This window comes from Culex quinquefasciatus, chromosome 3 (assembly GCF_015732765.1).
Source record: "Culex quinquefasciatus strain JHB chromosome 3, VPISU_Cqui_1.0_pri_paternal, whole genome shotgun sequence".
NCBI lineage: Eukaryota > Metazoa > Arthropoda > Insecta > Diptera > Culicidae > Culex > Culex quinquefasciatus.
In genome coordinates this window covers 86,403,635-86,426,697 of record NC_051863.1, presented here as the reverse complement: position 1 = coordinate 86,426,697, position 23,063 = coordinate 86,403,635, and the positions used below count along the sequence as shown (strand labels likewise).

The 23,063-nt window shown below is 37.6% G+C and overlaps 2 protein-coding genes across 3 annotated transcripts in view; both read right to left on the bottom strand.

Annotated features, from left to right (window-relative positions):
* Positions 1 to 16,740, bottom strand: part of LOC6048841 — a 61,544-nt gene extending 44,804 nt beyond the window's left edge. Inside the window, exons 1-2 of the mRNA XM_038265893.1 lie at positions 16,314 to 16,740; positions 1,173 to 1,767 (exon numbers count right to left, since the gene is read on the bottom strand). Of these exons, the coding sequence (XP_038121821.1) occupies positions 1,173 to 1,767; positions 16,314 to 16,646 (928 nt within the window). The 5' untranslated portion in view covers positions 16,647 to 16,740. The remainder of the gene's footprint in view (positions 1 to 1,172; positions 1,768 to 16,313) is intronic.
* A 143-nt stretch (positions 16,741 to 16,883) lies between these two features.
* The window catches only part of LOC119770635 (uncharacterized protein CG43427-like), a 44,642-nt gene continuing 38,462 nt past the window's right edge, over positions 16,884 to 23,063 (bottom strand). For both annotated transcript variants that reach the window (XM_038265894.1, XM_038265895.1), the window contains exons 4-6: positions 17,525 to 17,667; positions 17,367 to 17,448; positions 16,884 to 17,278 (exon numbers count right to left, since the gene is read on the bottom strand). In XM_038265894.1, the coding sequence (XP_038121822.1) occupies positions 17,024 to 17,278; positions 17,367 to 17,448; positions 17,525 to 17,667 (480 nt within the window). In that variant the 3' untranslated portion in view covers positions 16,884 to 17,023. The remainder of the gene's footprint in view (positions 17,279 to 17,366; positions 17,449 to 17,524; positions 17,668 to 23,063) is intronic.

Genomic DNA, 23,063 nt, shown 5'->3' with positions numbered 1-23,063 from the left:
CTCGCGAGTTTTTCACCAATGTGTAACAGGTCGTATCGAAGTGCTCCGATTTGGATGAAACTTTTTAACCACGATTTTTTCTGGGAAAAATGGCACGGTTTATTTTTATTCGAACGTGTTCCTCCCTTTTTATTTTGACAGATGTAGTAAAAAAGTTTTCGGTCAGGAAGCAAGTTGTGAAATCTAAGTCAACTTCTTTTCCTCTGATCACTAAACATTCCAATTCGCTCTTTGCAATTCAACAGAAACAAACAAGAGAAGAAGCAGCCAAGGCAGTGGATGCGGCAACGGTTTGCAGGACGAAGAAATTGCCAAAAATCCCAGCTTCAGATTGCTTGCCACTCAAAATCTTCGGCAATTATCTACTCGTGGTAAGAAATATAATAATAAAACTTTTTGCTCATAAATGCTTAATAAAACACCAACAAAATCAACACCAAGCTCTTGTTTTAGAAAAAAAAGTAAGAAAACAAGCCAAAATAAACCAGGGCGACAAGGGCTAGACATCCCATGCAACCATGTAGTACGATGTAGGACTACTGTAGGACGTACACTGTCAACCTTTTTTTTACAGTTCGAAGCTCGACTGTCTAACGAAACTGTTTCAAAACAGCGCGATAGTGGTCCTACGGTAGAGCGATGGTAGGACCACTATCTGACCGCGTCGAACAAGATGGTAGTCCTACAGTCTGTCCTACCCAGTTCTACATTTTTCACCGGGTTTCTGGGTGCGCACGAAAAGGGCCCGAATTCCGTCGGACAAACCGTCGGAATTCGGGCCGTTTTGTCGAGCCGTCGAGCGGATTTCGGGCCGTTGTCGGCCCTGTCCGGCTGTCTGCGTTACTATAGTAAAGCATTCTGCTAAAACGCTCAACCAAACCACAATGATTTCTGAGGGTTTGCTCTGATGCTGTTGACAATATTAGTCGTAGATTGCTAGACAAAATTCTGGTGTTTTAAAAAAAATTGCTTGAATTGGCATTTCCAAAAACATTAAAAAGAGGACAAAATCCCAAAAGTATTCCTGTGTTCCCGTGAATCACCCTTAACTTCAACCAAGCCAAAAGTTCTTTTTCCTATTTTCAACAACTCTTCTGAAAACAGCAAAGCTCGATAATTGCACTATTTTTCAAAAAATCAATTTCCACTTAATTTGGGATTAAAAAACTTACCAACATCGGAGTACGATCTAGCTTTTAAAAGATAGTTTTGTTCACTTCTGCTATCCTGCTGGTCACTGGCATTCGATTTGAGCAAATGGGCAAACGACAATTGGCCACCATTTTCATCATGCGATTCTATGCCAAGAAAGCTGGTCCGGCTATTGCGGATTTCGTTTTTGATACGTTTCGTAGAATTTATGCGTTTGAAATTTTCCGCATTTTCCAACCGGTCGTCTGGACTCATGTCAACTGGAGGCGGTGGTGGTTTCTCTTTTGGTGGTTGCTGATTTGTACAGCCAGCAACAGTTAAATCAACTGCTTCACTACTCCTCATCGCCGCTGCACGCACAATATCCACGTTTTCGTATAATGGTATAAATTTAGTCTTTGGTACTTCATAATATGGCTCCTGTGACTTCGGCACTTGGTAATAGGGTTCAAAATCTTCAGCTCTCATGTTCTTCTTGATCTGTTCAGAATTGGTTTTAATGCTGCTTACATTTTGAGAGAATGTGTCCGAATCATGAGGATAATTAGCTTGTGAAGGAGTTACGTCCATTGTATCAATTTCTTGGAAAGCCATTTCCAGAGCATCGTCAAGAATCTATCAGAATTGTAAAGTCATCAGGATTATGTTGTGGATATAATTAAATAACAACTTAGAAATTTTCTATACAAACAGCTAACATAAAGATTAAAGCGAAACTAGATGGCAGAGACAGTGTAAAAGGTTGAAAAAAACAACTGACAAACCATGTTTAAAGCAATTTGTGATATTGTTTTAAAGCAATTTGTTGGATTTTTTTTATTCAATTTATTCGGGTTCAATTGTTCAAAATACTTCGAAATATGAATAAAACTTCTTGTTTCGAAATTAAAGATAATGTTTAAAGGTTTGAAAAAATAATTACATCGAAAGGGGATTACCATCAGCAAAGAGATTTTCCGGGTTTGATTTTATTGAAATCAGCCAAAAATTTGGCTAAACCAGCAGGTGAGCAACATCAAATCAGTAACTCAGTTCTGCTGGTCTGTTTTTGCTAGTTAGTTCATGAACTATAGTTCTCTTCTACTCTGGCAGAAATTTTACTGTACACTGAAAATATGCCACACTTTTTATTCAAGTGCCCAAACACTTGAATGATTGAATAAAGTCACATCGTAGATCTAATTGGTTTGTGTTTCAACATCAATCCAAACCACTATCAAATGCAAGTGTTTGGTATTTTTTAACATGTTATTTTCATTCGGGTGGCTCAAGCTTTTCAATTGTTTTGTCCCACCTTCTTGAACTATTCAAAGTGGTGAGCAAAACACTTGAAAATGATCTTAAGATCTACCCAAAACAGGCACTATTCAAAGTCAACGTGATTATCCACATGAATTTAATGTGTTTCACTGATTGATTTTTGCGCGACTTTCATCGAAGGCTAGAAGCGAGGCAAGAACCAATAGCACAAAAAACACTCCCATCTTCAACTGGCCGGCCGGCGCAGTGGTAGCGTGCACGACTAGCAAGCGAGAACCTGTAAATCGCTTGACGTACTTTTTTTTCAACACCATTTAAAATTCAAGTGTTTGGCTATTGACATTATTTCATGGCCAATCACCGAAATTTCAAGTGTTTTGCGATTGATATTTGAGTGCTCTGTACAGCAGGGCCAGATCATGTGTAGAACACTTCGTTGAGCTTATAAGTTTTGCTCAGTGTACTGAAATGACAGTACACGCAGAAAAATAAGGCATATTTGAATCAATAAAAGTTTTGTTGATTTGAGAATCATGATTTTTGTTGAATGAACCTCGCACACCCAGTCACGAAATATACTAGCAGAGCTGGTTCTGTCAGAATCCTGCTAGAACGGTGGAACATTTCTGCTAGTATTCTGTAAGAATATCCAGCTCTGATAGAACTCTGCTAGAATCCTGCTAGAACGCCGTGACTGGGCAGAAGTATTCTCAAACCGTTTTTTTTTTAATTCGGCGAAATGTCCATTCGGCGAAATGTCCCGCACTCGAAATTTTAGTGACTGTTTTACTTAAATGTTTACTTAAATTACCTGAGTTTTGTTTAGATTCGGATGAACACGGATGAACTCGAAGCTAAATAAGCTCTCGCACAAGTACCGCGGTGGGCTTGACGCGGGTGCCAAATTAGCTTTGCAACGCAATTAGGTCCCTGCGCTGAAGATGCCCTTAGTTTTAGCACAAATCAAGATAATTGAAACAACGGCTCTAGACATTAGGAGCGCGGTTCAGTTACCCTCCAACTTCCTACCCTCCAGATATTTTAAACGGATCTTTACCCTCCACCCTCCAAGTTTCCAAGCAACTTTTTCAAAACGGCGTATGTTTTATATGATTTAATAAACATACAACTTTTTGAAAAATTACTCCTGGCCAAAATATTTATTTGAGAGCTCTCCAAAGAATATACTCGATCAATTGTAGAGAAATCTCTTGCAACAACACCACCACCAACCGCCCTGTTCCGCTATCGATGGCTAAGTTATGTATCAAGCAGCACCACTACTCACACTAGTAATATTACATCAGCGATGGATAAATTAATGTTTGTAATCAATGGGCTTTTGGAGCGATTTAGATTAATAATTTGCATAATTTACCGTTTTTACTTTCAAACAAACAATTAATTAACAGATTAATCACATTTCGCTTTTCAACTAATGAATCATTCCTTTCTAAGATTTTTATTCATTTCAATCATTTTAAGCATTTCAATAGTTTGAAGTATGTTAAGTTGATTTTAAATATTACGAGTATTTTTTATATATAAGGTACCGTAAACTGGGGTGACTTTGATAGCCCGGGGTGACTTTCAAAGGTTTTTCAAATGACCGTCAAATTAATATCTCAACATTTTTGAAAATTTTGAGTATGTAAACATTAAAGGATAAATTATTATCGAACATATATGCAAAAATGTTACTGTTCCATTGGATGTATAAAAATTAGTGGCCAGATCAAATTTCTATCAATGTCACCCCGGGCTATCAAAGTCACCCCAGTTTACGGTATTTCAGGTATACGAGTGTATCAAGTTTTTTAAAGTTTTCAAGGATTTAAAGTGCTTCAAGTATTTCAAATATTGTATGTATACCATGTATTCCAAGTTATTCAAATATTGTTTATCCAATTATTTTTAGTTTTTTTTGAATAATTCAAATACTCTATTTTTAAATTGTTTCAATTATTTCAAATTGATTTTAATTATTTCAAGGATTTAAAGTGTAATAATAACATCATGTGTTTCTAGAGCTTCAAGTATGTAAAGTATTTTGTGGATTTTTAGTAGTGCAAGTATTTCAAGTTTTCAAAGTATTTCATGTATTTAAGTACCTATTTTAAGTATTTCAAGAATTTCTAGAATTTAAAGTATTTCAGATTGATCTTAAATATTTCGAGAATTTGTAGTTTTTTTATGTATTTTGAGTGTTTTAAACAAGATTCATGTTTGGAGTTTTTTTTAAGTCCAATGAACAAAATTTAGTTTTTTTTTGTGTTTCTAAAACCGCATTGTGTTAAAAACACTCTAAAGCCAAACAATCAAAATTGGACCTTTATAAAAACAATAGAAGTAAATAAAATTATCAAATGTTTCTATTAATTCATGTTTATTAAATACTTCGTATACTAGTATCTTAGTATTTCATGCAATTCAAGTTATTTAATTACTTATAATATATTTTTTTCAATTATTTTAAATTCCTTCAAATATTTCAAATTGATTTTAAATATTTTAAGAATTTAGATTTTTATAAGTACATCAAACATTTCAAGAATTTCAAGTATTTCAAGTTTTCATTATAAGTAATTGAAGTGTTTCATTTTTTCCAAGTTTTTGAAGTAGGTATTCAAGTATATCAAGTGTTTGTATAATTTTAAGGATTTAAAGTATTGCGAGAACTGAATGTATTTCAAGAATGTATAGTATTTCAGATAGATCTTAGATATTTCAAGAATTTGTAGTAATTTAATATTTCGTAGTATTTGGAGTGTTAAGCTGGGGTTTTTTTCAAGTCCAGTAAGCAAAATTTAGTTTGTTGTTGTTGTTGTTTTTTTTGTGTTTCTGAAACTGCAATGAGTTAGCGGTATTCAAAAACACAGGCAAAATATTGGTATGGACCTTCAAAAAAACTAAATAATTCTTGTATATACTTGTATATACTTCATGTTTTCAGATATTTCAAGGATTTCATGTATTTCATAAATTTCGAGTTTTGAAGTATTTCAAGTATTTCATGTATTTCAATTTCTATGATTTGAAGTTTTCTAAATTGATTTTAAATATTTTAAGAATTCGGTCTTTTATGTATTTTGAGTGTTTTAAGCAATTTTCATGTATTTGAAGAATTTCAAGGATTTCATGAACTTGAAGGATATCAAGTACTTCATATTTAGAGTTTTTTACAGTCAAATGAACAAAATTTTGTCTTTTTGGTGTATCTGAAACCGCATTGAGTCAGAGGTAGCAAAATTAGACCTTTAAAGAAACAATAGAAGTAAATAAATATGTTTTAAGTATTTCAAATACTTCATGTTTTCAAATTCTTCAAATATTTCAAATCGATTTCAAATATTTCAAGAGTGTTATAAGTACCGTCATCAGGGGTGACATTGGGTCTGGGGGTGAGATTGCATCATACAAATTTCGAAATTTTTGTTTGACCCAATGTCTCCCCTGATGACGGTACATCAAGCATTTCAAGTTTTGGAGTATTGGGTTTTAAGTCTCATAAGTACTTAAAGTTTTTAAATTTTTCCAAGTTTTCGAAGTAGGATTTCAAGGATTTAAAGTATTGCGAGAACCTAAAGTGTTTCAAGAATCAATAGTATTTTAGATTGATCTTAGATATTTCAAAAACTTGTAGTATTTTAAGTATTTCGAGTATTTCGAGTATTTCGAGTGTTTCAAGTATGTGAAGAATTTCAAGTACTTCAAGTCTGGGGTTTCTTCAAGTCCAGAAAACACATTTTTGTTTTTTTTTTTTGTGTTTCTGGAACCGCATTTAGTTAGTAGTATTCAAAAACACAGCAAAATTTTGGTAATTGGACCTTTAAAAACTATAGAAGTAAAACAAGTATCAAACATTTCTAGTAATTCAAATACTTCAAATTTCTTGTAATTGAAAAACTTCGTGTTTTCGTGTATTTCAGGAATTTCAAGTTTTTCCAATATTAAATGTATTTCAAGTTATTCAATTAATTCGAGTATTTTGTTTTTGAATTAATTCGAGTATTTTGTTTTTCAAGACCTTGAAGTATTTCTATTACTTTAAGTAATTCATGTGATTCATGTAATTAATTCAAGTTGTTTAAGTCATTCAAGCATTTCATTATTTTCAAGGACTTTAAGTATTTCGAAATGATTTAACATTTTTCGATTACTTTTATTTTTCATGTTTTTCAATTATTTCAAATATTCCAAGTATATTAAATTTTCAAGTTTCTATTATTTAAAGTCTTTCTGCTTTGTTTTTTTGTTATTATATTGAGCATTTTAGGTTTGTCGAGTATTTTGATCTTATGAAGCTTGAATTTTTACGTGTTTCAGTGTTTTAAAAATATGTTAGTGATTTCGAATGTTTTAAATGTTGTTGAAGTATTTTAAGAATTGTTGACACGTTAAATACTTCCTGTTTAAATATTTTATCATGTATTCCAAGCTACAAAAATATTTCAACTGTTCAAGTAATCTTTGAAAATATTGTAAATATTGAAAGTACAATAAATAGTTTATGTATTTCAAGTACCATTTTATTCGGGTTTTAGAATGATTTCACTTAATAAGAACATTTTTTAAATTTTAAACTGTTAACCGTTTTATGTTATTAAAGTGTTTGAAGAATCGAAAACATCGACAAATTTCTATTGTTCCAAGATTTCTTTTGTATATTCAGATGAGTTTCAATCATTATTATCACTTTTCGGTTTACATAAACTCCTTAAAATATGATGCTTTTATAAAAATAACATACGGTTTTTAAAATTTTATTCAAAAAGGAAATTAATTTAAATCAGTTATTTTATTTATGCAGAAACACATAAAAACTGGTATTTTTGTCAAATTTTTGCTCAAATAATTAAAGTAATTCATGTACTTGGTACTTGAAATACCTTAAAAATCTTAAATTATTGAAATTCTTAAAAAAAATTTAAATAAAAAAACATGAACATAATTAAGGGCTTGAAAATTTAAAAAGTGTTAAGATGATAAAAATATTTGATACACTCCAAATATTTTTAAAACTGGAATCACTTGAAAATGAATAACTTTAAAAACATAATATAATAGAATTACGTGAAATACTTGAAATACTAGAAATATTTTAAATTTGGATGTGTACATCGAGGGTTACATACATGTATAAAACCAAAAAAAAATCATATTACTGAAAATTTAATAAATCCTCTAAAAAAAATGATTTTCAATCACTCCTGAAACGTTTATAAAGATATTTCATGATTAAACTTAGTAAGAGACGATTAAATCTAAAAAAAATGAATTGAAATTATAGAAAAATTAAAATATTAACATTAACTGAATTACTTGAAATACATGACTTATTTGTATTACTTGAAATGTTTGAAAAACACAAAATACTTGAAGTACAGGAAATATTTTAAATTCTTTATGAAATTAAAATAAATGAAAAAGATACTTGAAATATTTACTTCAACTACTTGAAACACTTGAAATATGTATGTATGTATGTATGTATGATCCCCATACCCGCAGGCAACTTGGTCCTGAAACACATGTGAGCGCTAGGTGAACAATTCGATCATCTTTTACTCCGTAATCTGTACACCCACGTGCATAAGTTTTTTTTGCACGAATTTTAGTGCTACAAAAACAAAATGGTTGCCCTCTTCCCTCCCCAAGCACCGGAAATTTGTAGCGGGTGTAGGGACACTTCGTATAGACGCCCTTGCTCCCATCACGTCACTGAGGGTATGGAGCGACGAGAAATTAATAAGCATGCCCTCAGTCGAACCTTCATTAGAGAAGCAGGCAATCCACAACTCACAGCAAACGACCAAGGGAACACCCTACCGCGTATATAGTAAAATGGCGTAGTTGTCTTTATTGAAATGAATGGATGTTAGAGTTAGTGAAAGTCAATTTTGATATTTATATAGGAAAGATCTCACCAAATTGAGAAGCTCCGACTCCGGCATCGTCGATCTTGACATGTCATTTGAATCTTCAGGGAATTCTGGCCTTGATTTGCTGAACAACCAGAAACAAAACTGGTACACCACCAAAACAGCCAAAAACTTCCTGTTTTTCAGTTTAGTCTTCAGGAATGCTGGAGTTGGTGAGTTGTACCCATCCTGGAAGATAATCTTGAGCATCGGGACTGGAACCTCAGGACGTTGAAATCGATGGCAACTTAGTGGTGTTCACCCGCTGCTGTTAATCTGCCTTTATTTTCCGCAATCCCAATTTCCTGTTCGTCATCCACGAATATCTTTCACCGCTATGACTATCACTGGCCACCAACAGATTTACCGGCGAAAAATCCGTATTTCCACTAACTTTATGATTTTTGAAACAAAAAATTTAGGTTTGAAAAATCAACTACTTGAAACACTTGAAACACTTGAAATACTACAAATATTAAAAATCAATTTGAAATACTTGAAATCCATGAAATAGTTACAAATGTTGAAATGATTGTGTTCAAGAAATACTTGAAAACTTGATTTATTTGAAATGCTTCGAAAAAATTAATACTTGAAATTCTTTAAACCCTTGAACTACTTTATGCACCGTGAGGGTGAGATTGGGTCATACAAGTTTCTGCATTTTTGTATGAACCAATCTCACCCTGTTTGCGGTACTTATAATACTAGAAATGCTGGAAATACTTATAATACTTAAAATCCATGAAAACTGCAAAAAACTTGAATTACGTGAAATCTTTAAAAACCTTCAAAAACTTGATACAGTTGTATACCTGAAATACCTTAAATATAAAAATTACTCGTAATATTTAAAATCAACTTAACATACTTCAAACTATTGAAATGCTCAAAATGATTGAAATGAATAAAAATCTTAGAAAGGAATGATTCATTAGTTGAAAAGCGAAATGTGATTAATCTGTTAATTAATTGTTTGTTTGAAATTAAAAACGGTAAATTATGCAAATTATTAATCTAAATCGCTCCCAAAAGCCCATTGATTAAAAACTTTAATTTATACATCGCTGATGTAACATTACTAGTGTGGGTAGTGGTGCTGCTTGAAACATAACTTAACCATCGATAGCGGAACAGGGCGGTTGGTGGTGGTGTTGTTGCAAGAGATTTCTCTACAATTGATCGAGCAAATTCTTCGGAGAGCTCTCAAATATAATCTATGGCCAGGAGTATTTTTTCAAAAAGTTGTATGTTTATTAGACCAAATAAAACATACGCCGTTTTGAAAAAGTTGCTTGGAAACTTGGAGGGTGGAGGGTAAAGATCCGATTAAAATATCTGGAGGGTAGGAAGTTGGAGGGTAACTAAACCGCGCTGACATTAGGTGGAAATAGAATTGCATCGTTAGATTTAAAAGAAGATTTTTTAGGATGAAACGAACAATTGCGATAATCACAAACTAAATTTCATTTGTTTTCACAAGGCGAATCAATTTTAATATTTTGTAAACAGAAACTCGAAACATTGTTCAGTATAAACACATTTTGGTGTTGATTTAATCGATGTTTTTTTTTCAAAGGAGTATTTATTTTGAGTCAATCGAACTTATCTTATGAAACAAAAAATAGACAGAAATCTTCAGTTTGACAGCTGGACTTATTTTTTTTTTTTGAGACAAACACGTGTTTTTGAAAAGCGAGTGCGAGGTATGTTACCACTAATTGATTTTTTAAAACCGCTTTTATAACCACCATATCTGTTCACCACTGAATCAAGAAGGTAAGTCGTCTTAGATGTCGAGCAAGCAGCGACTTCCCTCCAACATCCAACATCGGCGGGTTTGAACGGCGAACCAAAACCTCGATCATCATTTCTCTGTTCGCTTGCCGTTCAGCTCTGAACGGAGCAGGCCCCTGTGATGACGGCCATTTTATTGAAACCAAAACTTCTGACGCCGAAGAGAAGATAAAGAAGAAAACAAAAAAAAAACACATCTGTCAACCGCGTCGAACCGCGTGTTTCGATCCACTCTGATTTTTGTTCAAATGAAAGAATTTTGGCAAAAAGAGGACAATTTCAAGTACGGATTCCCTCAAATCGCTCAAATCCAATCCGTCAGCGAATCTAGATCAAAACAACCGTCATCAGCCCAGCCAGTGGTGCAGGTCGAGCAGGCTGAGGTTTTATATTTCGGCTTCAAAAAACCATTCAGGGTGCCCCTTCTTGAACGAACCACCGTTATTTTCCGGACCACGACGGACATTTGGTGGTAGCTGCGACACTTCCGTCACTCAGTGATTACGCAAATATGAACACAAGAACACTTTTTTTACGCCACGCTGCTGCAAAGAATTTCCCATTTTAAATAATTTGACCGTTTTAACGTTGCTAGATGTAAACAGTAGGCCTCACCTACCAATACATCAGCAGGCGATTTCAGATAGGGGCTACTCACAAACACTAATGCGGGGGCTAGTTTTCAGACAGGGGCTACTCACTAATACTATTGCAAGATTGTGGTGATGGGCGAGTAGAGTATCCCTTTACTCTGACACCACCCCCCTGGAACGGAGTAAAGAGAGCGTTCAGCGAACGGTTCGCCAACGGAGAACCCGTTTGACAGATCGACGTGTTGGACGCGTTTTTCCTCTGTTGTTGCTGCGCGCAAAGTGCTTGTGGATGGAGGTGGAAGATTCCTCCGACGACGAGTTTCTTCCCGTTGGCGGAACGCGGAAGCGGAAGAAGACAAGTGATGACGTCGGAAATGGCGACGAGGAACAGCTCCTCAACAACAACAAGTTTAGCCCGATGGTGGAAAATAACAACAACAACATCAACAATGGTAACCCAGCCGGGAAAGGAAGCGTCCCTCCGGTTCCAGTGGCCAAGAAACCACCTCCTCTGGTGGTAAAGAATAGCTGAGGAGTCAAAATGATGTGTATCTCAGAGGACCGTTTCGCAACCGCGCGGGGATTGCGAACAAAGTGGAGTTCTATACCCACGAGAAACGAAGCGAGCGGCAACTCCGCGTCGTCATCAGGGGACTTCCACCGGCTTCACCTGAATTCGTCAAGAAGAAACTCATGGAATCACACAAACTGGATGCTGTGGAGGTGCATGCCATCAAGAGAAAAGGAGAGTTCGCCTCATCGGCGGAAACCCAATACATTGTTACGTTCCCCAAGGGGTACACCAACCTCAAGAAGCTGAGTGAAATCAAGCTCTTGACAGCATTTCACATCCGGTGGGAGGCCTAACGGAACCAGCGGCTGAAATTGACTCAGTGCAGGAGCTGCTTGCAGCTGGGTCATAGAACCAGGAACTGCCACCTCAAGGGGAGGTGCAACAACTGTGGGGGTCCCCACAAGACGGACGAGTGCAATGTCCAAGAAGCTGAGCCGAAGCGGTGTGCCAACTGCTCTGGAGGCCACGAAGCCACGAACCGCAGCTGCCCCAAGCGTGCGGACTTCATCCGGAGGCGCCAGCTGGCATCGAAACCGAAACCGCCGGCAAGGAAGGCGGAGAAGCAGAGTCCTGCAGTTCCGGGGTTCACGCCGGCGGAGTTCCCTCCGCTGCCGAGCACAATTCCGGACGGAAAATCGAAGGATCGCCCTCGACCCGCAGGAAGCAGCCAAGGTGGCTCCCGAGACGGTGGAGCCACGGAAGAGGAAGCCGGGGAGGTGCTCTACAGTTCGGCTGAGCTGTGGGGCATTTTCTCCGAGTACATCGGCAGGTTCAAGACCTGCAAGACCCGCTTGGGCCAAGTATCGCTCGTCAGTTACATGATCTCTAAGTACGGATCACTAGCATGCACAGGGTGGGGCAACATGGGGCAACTGCCCCACCATCCTCAGTAATTAGTTCTAAATTTGGTCAGGGGGTGTCCACAAATGATGTATTTTTTAAAACGTCCATATTATTGTTTTTTTTTTTTGATTATTGCCCTACCTTCTTCAAAGAGCTGGGCACGCTAGTGGTACGGATTATAAAGAGTTATTTTTGTTATTATCATTCTAACCTGGCCGCAGTACCTAAAAGGACCTTATAAAAATAAGTTAGGAATAAAAAAAAACTCGCGAGAAAGTAATGGAACTTTCTGGAATTTCTTCAAAAAATCGCGGTGTGGCCATGGAAATTGGGCTTTCAGTCGTGTGGTGTTCGTGGGTCAGATCGGTTCGTGAACCGACGTGCGAGAACCCGCGAGAAAGTGATGATAGTTTCTGGAATTTCTTAAAAAAATCGCGGTGTGGCCATAGAAATTGGGCCTTCAGTCGTGTGGTGTTCGTGGGGAAGATCAGTTGACTTAAAGCAGAGATCTTCAGGGGTTATACAGTGAGGATGATTAGCTCTCACTACTCATCTGTCGGTTCATTGTGTAACTTCAGCTGATCCGTCAATAACGGAGTAGCAGCTCATTGGCAGTCAACCATGGTCTTGCTTCACTCCCACAAAATTGTTCAAATTTGTTAACGATAATGTTATAAAGGTACCATCCACAAACCACGTAACACTTTATTGGAAATCAGAACCGAGAAGCCAATTTCTGTACAAAAAAATATGTTATTATATGGAGCGTTGACAATTCACAAACCGCCCACAAACGTGGTTTGTGGATGGCCCCCAAAGTTCGATAACGATAATGGTTATCTTTATCGTCAGCACGATAACGATACTTGTTCTGCGTCATCCAAGGACTCCCTGGAGTTAAGATCTGTGGGTTTCGCACCGTAACAAGCAAGAAGTCAGCGGTTTTTGACCACGGATCATACACATTACTATTATATTATGTTGGTATGCCTTGGGTCGTCCAAGGACTAGTCACTAGAGTTAAGATCTGTTAGTCTACCACCGTAACAAGCAAGAGGTCAGCGATTTTTTGACTACAGATCATACCCGCATAGCTCTAGTGAGTAAGGTAGACTACTTTTATATTATGTTGGCATGTCCTGGGTCATCGAAGGACTCCATGTAGTTAATATCTGTGGGTCTATCACCGTAACAAGCAAGAGGTCAGCAGTTTTTAATCACAGATCGTACCCGCATAGCTGCAGTGAGTACGGTAGATTACTTTTTTTATTATGTTGGAATGTCCTGGGTAATCCAAGGACTACATGTAGTAAAGATCTGTGGGTCTACCGCCTCAACAAGTAAGAGGTCAGCGGTTTTTGACCACGTAGCTGCCGTGAGTATGATAGATTACTTTTGTATTATTTTGGGATGTTCTGGGTCATCCAAGGACTCCCTGGAGTTAGGGAGCGGTCTGAAATCCTGAAAATCTCTGGACGTAATATTTGAACAAACCCAAACATCTGTCGGATTTTTTTATAATCATCTTATTCCAGGTCTTGATTAAGACTTTGATAGAACATTTTTTTAAAAACCCGGTTTTTTAATGTAAAAAATTGATTTTAAAATTTTTGATGTTCCCTATGTTCTACTCATCTAGTGGGGCAAGACGAACAACCCTTTGGGGCAATGGGGCAAGAGGAACAATGCATAAAACAACATGTTAATTTGCTAACAATTGAACTGTTATCACTTAGATACATCAGATCAGAATGTATTTGAAACGTTTCGTTCATTTTTAGATTAAATAATAATATTTTACTAAAAACTTGATCGTTTTTACGAAAAAAATATATTACTAAGATGATAAATATTTTGCATGTACCATTTTTTAACAATTGTTTGTCAGTTTTTAAGTACTTTTATGTATTTATTTCTCAATAAAATATGTTGTTGCAGCAATTCGTATTTTTTTCCATACTAAAAATCCATATGGTACACTTGCCCCACCTGAACAAGATTTTTGAAAAGTCCTCAACAAAAATAACCAAAAGTTAAATCATACTTTGTAATACACTCAAACCCCGATGGTTTGACACCAACTGTTGTCAAACGAACGGGGTCACGTTTTAGTTTGACACCCCTTTTACACGGAGTTCACACACACTACCAAACGTTTGTTTTGATAGTGTGCGTAAGCGCGGTGTAAAAAGTGACAGTTCGTCACTTTTTAGTTTGACTTTGACCAACCAACGGGGTACAAACTAAAAAAGTGTCAAACGAAAAATTGACCAACCACCGGGGGTTGAGTGTATGTGCAAGTAATTGGTAGGGACACTACTGATCTAGGAAAAATAGCATTTTGATAAAATGAGCCTTAAAACGAACCCTGGACCTTATTTTGTACTTTCCAAATATTATAAGAAAACAAATGTTACTTTGTTGGGTAAATTTTAATCAGTTGCACTCTTTACACAGAGCTTACAGTTACTACCAAATGATTGTAAGTAAGTTGACAGTAAGTTTGAGATCCGCGTAAAAAGTGACAGTTCGAAGTACAAAATAAAAAGTGTCAACCGAAAAAGTGACCAACCACTGGGGGTTAAGTGTATTATGTTTGCCAGAGATTTAAATGCATTTTTGAGCTAAGAACAAGATTGTTCGTCGAACGAACCATAAAGGAGAAAAGCTCGGAACTTAACCTCAAAGTTAAACAACCGAATGAACTTTTTTTGACAGGTGTCAGTTCCGGGACTTAGCATTTAAAATTATAATTTTGTTCCGGTTGTTCCGTTTCGCATGGACACAAATACGACCAAAAACACGGCAAGGACACGGCCACGGGAATGGCCAGGAACAGGCACCTACACGGCCAGGGACACGAAAACGGCCAGAAGCACGGACACGAACACGGGCAGGAGTCCGGACAAAGACACGGCCTAGAGCACGGCCACAAGAACGACCAGGAACAGGCAACGACGTGGTCAGGTGCACGTACACGAACACGGCCAGAAGCACGGACAAGCACACGGACACTTATACGAAAAAAAAACTCGGGTTATGACGTTTCGCGCAATCGGAAGCAAATTCAAATTCAAAAAAAATGCTAAGTCCCGATTTGACACCTGTCAAACCACTCAAATGGCACTCACAAAATGAATACTGAGTTCTTTGAGTTCATTTGCTACGTCACAGTTTTCTAGCTTATAGAGGAGAAAAGCAACTCGCGACATGATTTTGAGGTTAGGAATTTTGACAGGTATGATTTTCATAAAATATTCGCCTCCTTTTCTCTCCCACAGAAAACCTGGGAACGAGGTAGCTGTCAAACTATGACAAAATGTTAAAGTCACTCACAAAATGAACTTTGAGTGATTTGAGTTCATTCCTGACGTCACAATTTTCTCCTCTATTGAACGCAGAACTTTTTGTCAGTTCATTTTTCAAAAGATCTGTCTGTCGAACAATTTACAGGGGTTGCTTTGTTTAATAGTCGATGTCTGACAGACTATTATGACCGGCGCAAAGTTTTACGTCCAACGATGTAGTCGAAGGATAACACTGACCAACAAAAATTGACAAAAATGACTGCGCAGGCTCAACTCGAGGGAAAGCATGAAGTTTGGGGTCACCAAAAACAGGTGCACTATGATTTTAAAAAAAAATAGTCTGGGCCGAATGGTTTTTCTCCAAAGTTGTGTATGGAGAATTAGGGCGGTTCGTCGCTGTTGCATACAATCCAGATATTGCATGTAATATGTGGGAGTAGCGAACAGCACTAATTCTCCATACAAACTTTGGCGAAAAACCATTCGGCCCAGACTAAATATTTTTGAAAAATTCGAAGTGTACGTGTTTCTGGGGACCCCAAACTTCATGCTTCCCCTTGAATTGAGCCCGCGCAGAAATTTTGTTCGACGGTGTAATCATGTTCCGAACTTTACTAGTATTCATAGTGATAATTTCGTTCATACATACATTGATGATTGTTGCTAACGTGTTACTAGCTGTTGTTTACTTCTAATCCCAAACCGATCCATTTTAAATGCAAGCCTGTGATTACCAGAGGGAATGTGTTAATAGAAGAGTGACTGGACTAGAAAAGGTCAAGAGCGGTGTTTTATTGTGTTAGTTTTCTGCCACCAACTATTTGGAATAGTTACAGAAAGTTGGGTTTCCCCACATTGTACTTACTCCGTCATTATAAATTTCTTCAGCGTCAGCTTGATCAAGATAATATGGTTTGCTAGAAGGCAGTGCTTCAATTTTGTGATTGTTGGAAAGCTGAAGCTTTTGACTAGCCTCATCGTCCTGTTCGACTTCTTCATTCTGATCGTCTGCTTGAGATACAGAACACGATACGTCAGTGGTATGAATACCACTATCTTCACGGTCGGTATCCAAATGATCGTTGTCATGTAGTTCAGAAGATTGCTTCTGTGTAAATATACAATATTCGCTGTTGTCAAATGAAGATGTTCCTGACAACTGCTGCGGTGGATTCTTCAAGGTTTCATTAGATGACATGCCGCAGCTTTCAGCATTGGCATTCGCATTATTTGTTGGACATTCTGTTGATGCGCCATGAGACGCTCTTGCATTGATCTGCCTTTCATTTCCCATACTTTTAATTTCTCGCTCAAAAACTTCTAGTCTATTTTTTAAATCAGAGAAAGATGCATCCGGAATTGCCAACAGATTCCGATCGTTATCATTTTGAATGTCCTGCGATTGGCCTAGCTGTAGTATTGATAAACGCTCTTTTATGCTAACTGTGCTCATGATTTCAGCAGATTGTCGCTTTATGTCACTTCCGCTATTTGGCGCACATTGCTCTTTTTCGAACAATTCTTTTCTTTTTAAAAAATCTATTTTGGGAACCAAACTGGGCTGTTCACTTGATTTTATAATCTCTTCAGATTTAACATTTTATCATTACTGATGAAGACTGTGTTTGCATTCCCACTTAAGCTTGACTCTGTTTTCGGATTCGAATTCAGATGACCTGCTCGTGACACTCTGCTCTTGTAACCTTCAATGGCTTCCGTATATTCATTGTACTCAGTAGCATTAGATGGGCTTGTATATAAAGTATTATTGTTTTCGTTTATATTGCTTGTTGATGTGTCTGTATCGGTTTCATTTGATGTTGCATTTTTCTGAATTAGAAATAGATATTACAATTTAAATTTTTATTTTTAGAAATCACATGAAAATACAGTATTTTTTTAATTACTCAAAACTTACATCGCATGGCCCTAATCCAAATTCAGTTAGGTCATTGTTATCTTCGTCCGTGTAAATGGGTAAATATTTCCGTCGGGATCCTCTATAAAACAAATAAATTATTAAATATTTAAAGGTTATAAAACACTATAGAAGCTGCTTTAATCTCCCTTACAAACCTTTGTTCCATCATTTCATTAAATGTTTTTGATTTTCGTCGATTTCTATCATGCTCTTCCAATTCGATTTTCTTAACTTCAACAACACGTTCTATGATGTGCTCGACTCGTTTCCTTCTGGAGGATTTCCAGCTATCCAAATTCTAAAACATAATCAAATAAGTTGAAATGATTTCTCGCACTGGTTGATTTGAAAAAGAAATCTGAGCAATTCTCTACAAAATCGGTCAATTTTTAGAATTTTAATTTTTGTATTTTTTTATACGGCTGAAACTTTTGTGGTGCTTTCGGAATGCCCAAAGAATCCATTTTGCATCGTTAGTTTGTCCATATAATTTTCCATACAAATTTGGCAGCTGTCCATACAAAAATGATGTATGAAAATTCAAAAATCTGTATCTTTTGAAGGAATTTTTTGATCGATTTGGTGTCTTCGACAAAGTTGTAGGTATGGATAAGGACTACACTGAAAAAAATGATACAGTTAAACCTCGCATATGCAATTCATATAGAGTTATCTACGTGCGCATGTATTGCGTGTACGTACACGAAAAAGATTGAGGTTAAATTTTGTACCCGCCAGCAAAACAAATGGGGTGCTGGTGTGCGTGAGCTCGGGCTTAGATAACTCTATGGGGGTTTCTTATGCGAAGCACGCATATACGAGGTACAGGGCTTACGGGATTTTGGCTATATGGGAGACATGGCCTATATTTTTATAAAAAATCATCTTAACTATACAAATTTCTAGTGTTTTGGAATCGTTATGAAGTCAGCTATACAGCTACACCAAATTTACAAGGTTCACGATGTTCTAGGTCATCCGAAACTTCCTCAAGTTAAGGCCTATGGGTTTGTTCAAATATTACGTCCAGAGATTTTAGGGATTTCAGACCCCCTCCCCCTGTCACGCACTTTTCCTATACCTTTAACATTAGAGATCCTAAATAGGGAGACTGGTCGAAGTGAATTTGACGTACCCAAACAGACACGAGTTTGACGTATCCAAACGAGCATTTGCCTTTACGCCCAGCAAAACTTATCAGTGTTGCCAAGCTCAAAACATACGTTGCCAGATCGATTTAGCCAGCTTAGACCAGTCTCCCTATTTAGGGTCTCTATTTAACATGGGCTGTCACAAACCTCAGACCCCCTCCCCTATTCATGGACGTAATTTTTGAACGAACCCTATGCAGGCTTCACTGAACACCAAGATCTGGTGCGCCGTGGTGCGGTTTTCGTGTCACTCTAGAAACCAAACCGAGCTGTTTATTGTCACACCATAGCAACTGTACCGAAAGCACCTTGGTACACCACCGGTGCACCCAAACTGTATACCAAGGATGCAACTCAACATATGGTTGATCTAAGTAAACCGGAGGCGACATTGTTTTGATTGAGGTTTGTCAGCCATCATTCACAACTTCGGGATGGCGTGGCGGTTGTTATCTCCGTCTTTTAACCTCGAGGTTCCTGGTTCAATCCTGAGTACAAATATTTTTGAGGTTTTTTTTTCAATATTTGCTGTCAAAATTACTGATTATACATATTTATTAAGTAACTTCGACGCTTTAGTCAAAGAGTTAGAAAATTGAATGGATTTTTGTAGTGGAATGGAGAAAACGTTCCATATTATGCAGGCAGGTTTAAGTGAAAATGCCTATTTCAGGATTATATGCACGAGAAGTTAAAGTTTATATTTCATGACACTACGAAATTCTGTTCCTAACGAATTATTCTAAACAAATGAAAAACATTCAAAAAATAAAATAATAACTGTCGAGATTCGAACCAAGAACCTTCAAAATACTAATGCACTGCCTTTGACAACCACACCATTAAGAACTGTTGGCTTGCTAGGCATCAAGAGTTCCAAACTTCTCCCGTGTGGTCAATCAACTTTATTCGTGTTTATCAAAACTGTTTACCTGTTTTTTTTAGCAAATAACATCCAGAATAAATTTGCACAATAAACATGTTATTACATCAAATCTCTGAAAAGTTACAACAATTTTAGTGTAGAGAAATTGCAAATTTAAAAATTCTGTGATATTTATTCCATTTTCTTCCTACTACTACTTCCTACTAATTACAGGATGACAAATCAAAAGTCCTGAGTTGGATTTAAATCTTATTTTATTAGTAGAAAAATTACGTTAAAAAATTATTGAACATCTCACAAAATTCTGCTAAGCGACTCAAGTGTATTGTCGAATAAAAATTTTATATTTACGGTGTTCCAATACAACAATTTCCTACGTAAACGGCATGGCCAAACTCTTAAGTGCTCGGATCGGCTTAAAATTTTCGGGATTCTCTACCCAATGTAGTTTTATTATATAAATAATTTTGTTAGGTTATTAGGGTGGTTCCTGCCGCGTCAAGGTGGTTCAAAGATGACAATTTTGAGTATTTTTTTTAATCATTGTCAAATGCCGTTTCGACTGAACTCATGCGTATTTTTCCTTGAAAGCCCAATTAGTCGCTTTTATTTTACAAACCGGATGACTTTAATTGGTTGAAACAATGTCAAGTTATGGTTTTGGAAACATGTTTTTATTGCAAAATCGTTAAAATTGCCATTTTATGGCCCACCCTAACGTGGCAGAATTTTAAAATTTGCAATTTCTCTACACTAAAATTGTTGTAACTTTTCAGAGATTTGATGTAATAACATGTTTATTGTGCAAATTTATTCTGGATGTTATTTGCTAAAAAAAAAAACAGGTAAACAGTTTTGATAAACACGAATAAAGTTGATGTTTCAAGAAGAATTTAAAAAAAATGGAAAAAAAACATATTTTGCAGCTATGATTGAACCTGACGACCAAGATTAACATTTTTCCATGATGTAGGATATTAAAGACATGTTTAGGGTACTCGAAACCAAAGTTTTGATGAAATGAAATGAAAAAACATCAGATTTTCATCAATTTATTTAATACTTTTTCATGATTTTAGCTCAAATATATAGTATAAAAACTTCAAAATGAGATATACCCAATTTTTACCGATAGATTTTTTTGAAAAACAGTTTCCCTGACTCGGGACAGTCCCCCCAACAAGCTCCAGAAAGAATTACCGAGGTTCATACAAGTTTTATAAAAATAACTTTTAGACAAGCCGTGACCTCTCATATGCAACTCTTGCGACAAATATATGCGTATATGCAAAGTTTTTTTTTTTCATAGCTTATTTTTATTAGGTCCTTTTAGGTGCTGTGACCAGGTTAGGACCAAGGATCAAAAGTACAAAAAAAAATAAAAAATAAATAAAAAAAATCGTCTTAGATGATCATTTTCTCGTGCCATGTGTCAGCAAGTGTGCGATCACATCAATCTGTTCCTCGGGTGTCTTGCACTGCCTCAAGCGAACTCTGTACTCTCGGTAAATGGACCACAGCTCCGACTCGCTTTACAGCTTCGGTTCGCCTTGATCCTCCTTCGGGGTTGCACCGGCGCCGGCGCCAGTATTATCTGGACTTCTTCCTGCGGGACGAGGATGCTTTTCTTCCGTCCCGACGGACGGCGCCGCTCCAGGTAGCGGAGGAAAATCCGCCGCGGTGAACGCGGCTCCTGCCGGAGTCTGTTTGTCCTTCTTCCATGCTGGCGGTTTCGGCGTGGACGCCTGCTGCCACGACTGGATGAACTGCGCACGTTTGGGACAGCTGCGGTCCAGACCCTCGTGAGATCCAGAGCAGTTGACACACTTCTTGGCTTCCGTTTCTTCTGCTTTGCACTTTTCCGTGCTGTGGGCACCCCCACAGCTGCTGCACCTGGGCTTGAGATGGCAGTTACTGGTTCCGTGACCGAACTGCAAGCAGTTCTTGCACTGGGTCACGTGCGGTTCTTTGTTCCGGTAGGCCACCCACCGGACGACGACTGGTCCCACTTTCTTTACCTTTCTACTCAACTCCTTCAGACTGGTGTGCCCCTTGGGGAAGAGCACGATGAAAGGCGTCTCATCGATGGCGGGAAGCTGCTGCTTCCGCCTGATGGCGTGTACTGCCAAGACGTCCAGCTGATGTTCCGTCTTGAGCAGCTCCTTGATGTAATCCGGTTCCACGTTCGGGAGACCTCGCATTACTACCCGGTGCGGTCTCGCACTGCGCTTTCCGTGCGTGTAGAACTGCACCTTGTTCTTCTTCAGGTGGGCTTGCACCGTGTCGAAGTCGTCGCTCGAGAAGCACGTAATTTTGGTGCCGTTCCGCGTCAGTTTGTGTTCCGGCTGGACATCACATGTCGACATCACCTTCGCAAGGCGGGCGAAGCTAGTTTCTTTCACCACCAGCGGCGGCTGCTTCTTTTCCCCGGCCGACTTGCCGGGTTCTGGTACCACGGGGGTGGTTTTTTCTGCTGCTGGGTTCGCATTGTTGTTGTTGTTGCTCTTCTCCGCTAGCGGGCTGAACTGCTGAGCAGTTTCTCCACTTCCTGGCCATTGCCGTCGTTGATCTCCTCCTTAGCTTTCCTGCGCCTAACCTTGATCACGGAACGAAATTCGCCCCCGTCCTCTCCTCTTCCTTCGGAGTCTTCTACCTCCATGCCCGTCACCGCCTGCTTTTTGGGTTGGAACCCGTCCGGTTTCTCCCACACACTTTTCTTAATGGCCGCGTTCCAGTAGAACGGCCTTCCATCCTCAGTTCTATGCTCCGTCCACTCACTCTCCGCCGTCGCGGCCGCCGCCATGGCCGTCGGCGAAAGTTAAAAAAAAACACCGTCAAAAACGCGCTAAGCTCCAATCAAAGCACACACCAGCTCTGGGCGAGCTGTCAAACTGGAATGTCAATATATGCAAAGTTGCATATGCAACCCACTGAGAATTTTGGCTCGAGCCTCGACTCGATTCAGGCTCGATCTCGAGCCAGATCGACTCGAGGCTCGAGCCAAAATTCTCAGTGGGAAGGCGCTCTTATGCGAGGTTTGACTGTACACGGTAAAAAAATGGTGATTTTTTGTTTAAATTTTTGTCACTGAAATTAGATTTGCAAAAAAACACTATTTTGTTTTTTTTTTGATAGGAATGCCAACTTTTCAGAAATTTCCAGGTTGGGCAAAAAATCTTTGACCGAGTTATGATTTTTTTATCAATACTATTTTTTTCAAAAAATCGAAATATTGGTCGCAAAAATTGTTCAACTCCAGTTTTCGATGTAAAATCAAATTTGCAATCAAAAAGCACTTAAGTGAAATTTTGATAAAGAGCACTGTTTTCAATTTAAAGCCATTTTTAGGTATTTTTTTTTTGAAAATAGTAGCAGTTTTTCATTTTTTTTAAATAGTGCACATGTTTGCCCACCTTTGAAAAAAATATTTTTGAAAAGCTGAGAAAATTCTCTATATTTTGCTTTCCTGAACTTTGTTGATACGACCCTTAGTTGCTGAGATATTGTAATGCAATTAAACAGGAAAATTGATGTTTTCTAAGTCTCACCCAAACAACCCACCACTTTCTAATGTCGATCAACAAATTCCTTCAAAAGATACAGATTTTTGAATTTTCATACATCATTTTTGTATGGATAGCTGCCAAATTTGTATGG